We start from the raw sequence: 6341 nt of genomic DNA on the forward strand, positions 1-6341 counted from the left end.
TGCCTTGGAAGGATGGCAGTGATCCTTGGTATCCTGCCACAGGACCCTCTGCTCCATTCCCAAGTCCTGACTGGGATATGTTCTCCTCGGTTCCTAAAATTCGTATCAGTTGATTAATCCCTTAAACTCTGATGCCTTCCTGATTAAATGTAGATCAAAATACGCATAAGACAATTTGCAGTCAATTAATTTGTGGCTGTATGAGTGCTCACTGGCCTTTACAGATCCATTCTGAGGACCTATAGGATGCTGAATGTCACAAAGGTTCACTTTCCAGTTGCTCTCTTTGTAATTCACATCTCTTCTAGGCCAAGAAAAGCCAGGAAATTCTGTGGATCCTCCACACACACTCCTTCACCTTCTTCACTAGCAGCTGGGAGGTGATCAGGAGTGCAGCTGTCAAACTCACAGGTGAGTACACTCCCCCATTTCCTACCCAGATATGTCTGCTCTTTCCATCTGGTTTTGCTTTGACCAGAAGCTGTCCAGTATAAACACTAGTATGACCAATATAACCTTTTTTATTAAATCTCAGGAAGGGCTTTTATCTTACATCTTGTAACATCCTCCTGCAAAGAAACCTGCTTCCTTTTGCAGTGAAAACTCATGACCTCTCCTGACTCACCTACACTAATTCTCCTCCCATCTGAGCCCTTCATGCTCCTTCTGGCTCCAAGTCCTGCTCCTTCTTTTCCCCAAATCTTTGCTCCCAGCTGCTGCTCTTACATAAATATTTTTCTTCACCTCATCTCATAAAATAACCCACACTCAACATCCAAAGCTCAGTTCAAGCTGAGAGCTTTGGTAACATGATAAAAGTGGGAAGTATGTTCATGTGGGGGCCAGCAACCCCTGGCTCTGCCATGTGATTCTGGAAATTGACTTAACTTTATGTTACCTCTCTGTCTGATGTATAAAATAAAACATAAGTAAGTCTCTAAAGATCCTTCTATCATGAAATTCTAAGTCTTACTTTGAAGCCTGTTCCAACTAATTCAGCCAAGAGACTACAGGCCCACTCCCTTCACCACCTTTAAGACCAAATTAAAAATATGAGGGTTCTTTCTTGACTCATATATATGATCCCCCCAACTATATTATACATTTTTTGAAGACAGAGATTCTATCTTACACACACTTGAAATCCCAGCAACAACTAGCCTCCTCAGAAGATCATTCTGTAAACTCTGCCAAATATTCTGGATAAGTGACTACTTGCAGGCATGGCACTCTGGACCCAATAGAAGTCACCCTGACATCATTTTAGGGGGTGCAAAGGAAGTCATATAGTTTGCTCAGTCACCAGCCTACCATTTACCTTCTCACCAGGTGCAGAGTCTAACCTGATCTACTTTTCATGGCTTCTTCCTTTATAATGAAATCAGTAACATTGTCTCCTATTGACTTTAGATGCCATTATTCTCAATTTGACCAGCCAATATGTGGAGTTACTAGACAGAGAACAACTGATCACACGTGAGTACCAACCTAGTTTCTTCCCAGCATATTGTTACATTCTTAGGAAAAGAGAAAATATTGCTACTCTAAGTTCCAAGTGAGCCCAGAACTTGAAAATCTTAGCACCAGTTATTGTATCTGATGCTCTCTAGACAGTAGAATTTCTCCAGGGTATAAAGCAACCTCCAGCTCCAGCTCTTTGCAGGCATCAGAAACACCAATAGACTACAACTTTCCAATTGCCTAAACCTACTGATCACAAGGTCAGGGCTTCTCTTCCCTTATTTCAATGTTAAAAGCAGTTCTTGTAGTTCCACATTCTACCTTTTAGGATAAAATTCGAGCATGAGGACCTGAGCCCCACTTGGATCTGACCCTCAGTGCTAAAAAGTTGGGCCTTGGCTTGGTTTGCCCTTCTTGCTGGGCTCTGACTCTCCTCATGTGCTTATTTGCTATTCTTGCCATTTCAGGGCTCCAAGCACTTCGTCGAGATCCATGTATTAGTGTCCAGAGAGCAGCTGAGGCTGCTTTGCAGACCCTCCTGAGAAGGTGTAAAGAGACAAGCATTCCTCTGTAAGCCATCAAGAAATAAACTGCTGGCTTTTCCTATATCTGACTCCTGTCTTCATCCTATTACCTCACAAACTTGCAGCATTTTGAGGAAAGAGATGCTGCCTAGGATGGGGATATTGAAGTGGTGGTATATTTCTTCCTCTAGACACATGCTCACGTATGTTTATTGCGGCACTATTCACAATAGCAAAGACTTGGAATCAACCTAAATGTCCATCAGTGGCAGACTGGATTAAGAAAATGTGGCACATATACACCATGGAATACTATGCAGCCATAAAAAAGGATGAGTTTGTGTCCTTTGTAGGGACATGGATGCAGCTGGAAACCATCATTCTCAGCAAACTATCACAAGAACAGAAAACCAAACACCGCATGTTCTCACTCATAGGTGGGAACTGAACAATGAGATCACTTGGACTCAAGAAGGGGAACATCACACACCGGGGCCTATCATGGGGAGGGGGGAGGGGGGAGAGATTGCATTGGGAGTTATACCTGATGTAAATGACGAGTTGATGGGTGCTGACGAGTTGATGGGTGCTGACGAGTTGATGGGTGCAGCACACCAACATGGCACAAGTATACATATGTAACAAACCTGCACGTTATGCACATGTACCCTAGAACTTAAAGTATAATAATAATAATAATAATAATAATAATAATAATAATAATAAAAAGAATCTCCTTGGTGGCTTCCATTAGCAAAAAGCAAATCCCACAAGTTCACTTCAGGAATAACCTGTGATTTGGATAGTGACAGCCACATGGCTTTGCCTAAGATAACCCTCTATCTTGAGAAAGTAAGTCCCAGCAGATATCAAAAAGTGGCAGAACTTGACCCACACAATTCTGCTGCCACTAAAAAGAGGTCCACTGTTATTTTCCACATGTAGCCCTTTCCTCTCAGATCTTTGTCAGCTTTGAATTACTACCCACACTCCTCTTTTTAAAATCAGTCTTATGATAAACTTTAACCTACCTATTCTCTCCCAGGTTATAATTTATGTATCAAGACTATGCCAGGAACTTTTCTACAAAAGACCCTGTCTGATATTCTATTAAATGTCATCATTTCCTTTCTGCTTTTATCCCAGAGCAATAGTGGATATGCACACACACAAGCACGTGTATATGTGTGTGCGTGAGTGCATTCATTTCTTCATAGTATCGAGATCATTATTATTTCTTGTTTTTCACAATGCGTAAGTGAGCGGTCACATACATGAAATTATGTACTTAAAAAGAAGTTTCCTTTTTTTTTTTGAGATGGAGTCTGGCTCTGTCGCCCAGGCTGAAGTGCAGGGGTACAATCTCGGCTCACTGCAAGCTCCATCTTCTGGGTTCACACCGTTCTCCTGCCTCAGCCTCCTGAGTAGCTGGGATTACAGGCACCCACCACCATGCCTAGCTAATTTTTGTATCTTTTAGTAGAGACAGAGTTTCACCGTGTTGGTCAGGCTGGTCTTGAACTCCTGACCTCAGGTGATCCACCCACTTTGGCCTCCCAAAGTGCTGGGATTACAGGTATAAGCCACAGCCCCCAGCCCTAAAATGAAGTTTCTAACACAGATACTGGCACTCACTTAAAAGCACTATCATGATCATTTATTAGCACCACTGTTAATATATTACTTTAGAATGTCCCTGCAAATTTTTATTACTTGTATTCTAATATCTTCATTGCCAAGCTCTTTGGGGAAACATCTTTGTTTATATAAAACCTAGGGAGCAATAGAATCTTTTGGGTAAGAGATTATGGAGTAGGAGTTAATTTCTTTATTCAGTTAGCAAACATTTATTGAATGCGTTTTATATATTTTATTAGACATCGTTATAGCCACTGGAACCACAACAGGGAGGGAAAATAGAAAAATTTTGCCTTCATGGAGCTCACATTCTATAAAATCTGTGTATAAATTCCAAGGAATTGAGCCAACCTCCCAGATAGCCCCAGTGATTCCTGCTTCCTGGTATTCATGCCCCTGGGAAGTCCCCTCCTACAAAGAATAAAACTGACCTGTGCAACCAATACAATATTTCAGTAGTGATGGAATATGACTTCCAAAACAAGGTCATAAGTGATAGTGCATTTTCTTGATTCATTCATGATGTATTGTAAGGACACCCAAGCATCCTTGTGGAGAGGTCCATGTAGCAAAAAAACTCCTGCAAGCAATGAGCACTGAGCTGCAAGGCATGTAAGTGAATCATCTCCGGAATGGACCCAAGAACCCGTTAGTCTACAGATGATTGAAACCCCAGCTCACTCACACATTGACTGCAACCTAGGATTTTGAGATAAAATACACCTGCCCAGTTAAATTTGAATTTCAGATAAATGTTGAATTTTTTTTGGTAAAAATATAACCTAGTTGTATATTACACTTGTTTATCGTGATTCACGATATTCAAGAATATCGCGATATTTCTTGTTTATCGTGAATTCAAATTTAGCTGAGCATCTTATATTTTTATTAGCAAAATCTAGCAATTCCAGCAAAATCTAATGAGAATCTTTAACCAGAATCATTAACCAAGCTATTCCCAAATTCCTGAACCATGAAACTGTGTGAAATAATAAAACTTCAGTGTTTTAAGCCACTAGGTTTTGAGGTAATTTGCTAGGCACCAGTAGGTAACTGTTACACAGAGAGTCCATGATCCCACCAAAGTTGTATAAGAATTTCTGCATAGAATTGCATAGGTACATTTTCTGGGTAATGGCTTTCATTAACTTCTTAATGGAGTCAGAAGCTATTCCCAAGCACAACATCTGTGAAACAGAGCAAAAAAAAAAAAAAAAAGAAGGCAAAAGAGATGGGTTTAGTTGAAATCTTTTGGCAGATATTTTAAGTCAGATGACCTTGCAAAATAGTGCTATCCAATATAACTTCTGCAATGATGGAAATCATTTTTTCTTTCTGTACTGACCAACATGGTAGTCACTAGCCATGTGTATCAACTGAGCATTTGAAATGTAGGTAGTTGAGGGATTCTATTTTTAATTTTATTTAATTTTAATAATTTTATTATTTATCATTTTTTAAAAATCAAACCTAATTAATTAATTTAATTAACAGAAATTTAAATTGTCATATATAGCTAGTAATTATGGTATTGCACAGGACAGTTTCAGAATGTAGGGCAAAAAGTATTAATAGAATTTGGGTTGAGCCACCCCAGAACCATAGGACATCCTAGACAGGAGTGTAAATTCATTCACATAGGACTTTGTCGGGTATTGATATATCTTCACCACAGCCCCATCCTGGCATGCAGCATAGGGCCTTTCTCATAGGTTGATTAATAGAGATTAGGTAGAATGGCCACACATAACACACATTGCCTCTGAAAACTTTAACTGTCTAAACCCTCATCTTAGACAGTTCTAAGACTTGTTCTAAGACTCTCTTTCTCACAAATCCTGGATCCACCACTTACTAGCCATTTGACTTTGAAAAACCCCTTAACCTCTCTGTACTTCAATTTCCACAACTGTAAAATCAGGATAATAATTTGATTATTATTATCTGACTAAATATGTTAGTCCATTCAGGATGCTAAGACAAAATATCTTAGTAATCTGCAAGCCACAAAATTTATGCTCACAGTTCTGGGACTGAGAGGTCCAAGATCAAGGTGCCAGTAGATTTGGTGTCTGGTGAGGGCTCGTTCTTCGTATGTTCCTTCCTGCAGTTCCTTCTTGCTGTGTCCTCACATGGTAGAAGAGGCAGACAAACTTCCTCAGGCCTCTATTATAAGGGCACTAATCCCATTCATGAGGGTGGAACCTAATCCACTTCCAAAGGCTCCAGCTCTTAATACCATCACCTTGGGCATTAGGCTTCAACAAATGAATTAGAGGGAAACACAAACATTCATTCTATAGCACAAGTAAAGCATTTAGAAGCCCGGCACAGAATCATTGTTTAATTAATATTTATATTGTTAACTATGCAATATAAATATTAATGATATTAGCAAATTTATCATTATAATCACAAATATTAGCATAAACTTAATGGTTGGTATATAAACCCAGCTGATGATTTCAGCCCCATGTGGCCGTATTCCTGACCCTGTGAATATTACTGCCCTTCATAGGACACTGAAGATGAGGTGGCCCCTCTAATTCAGGAGATCTCAGCTCAGCATCTGGTGCTCCTGCTCTGGCTGCTTCATAGTTGTTTCTCTTGCCAGACCCCATCAAAGTCTTCTCACTTGCTCTCATAACATATAGTACACCACAGTCAGGCTTTGTAACAGGAGACACATTTAGATCTCTTTTTCATCCTCAACAAATA

General features: G+C 39.8%; 1 protein-coding gene across 1 annotated transcript in view; it reads left to right on the top strand.

The window, feature by feature from the left end:
* The window catches only part of LOC105487445 (maestro heat like repeat family member 2B), a 75107-nt gene extending 73040 nt beyond the window's left edge, over nucleotides 1-2067 (top strand). The window contains exons 40-42 of the mRNA XM_011750893.2: nucleotides 309-411; nucleotides 1411-1476; nucleotides 1929-2067. Of these exons, the coding sequence (XP_011749195.2) occupies nucleotides 309-411; nucleotides 1411-1476; nucleotides 1929-2035 (276 nt within the window). The 3' untranslated portion in view covers nucleotides 2036-2067. The remainder of the gene's footprint in view (nucleotides 1-308; nucleotides 412-1410; nucleotides 1477-1928) is intronic.
* Nucleotides 2068-6341: the final 4274 nt, after the last annotated feature.

This window comes from Macaca nemestrina, chromosome 6 (assembly GCF_043159975.1).
Source record: "Macaca nemestrina isolate mMacNem1 chromosome 6, mMacNem.hap1, whole genome shotgun sequence".
Lineage (NCBI taxonomy): Eukaryota > Metazoa > Chordata > Mammalia > Primates > Cercopithecidae > Macaca > Macaca nemestrina.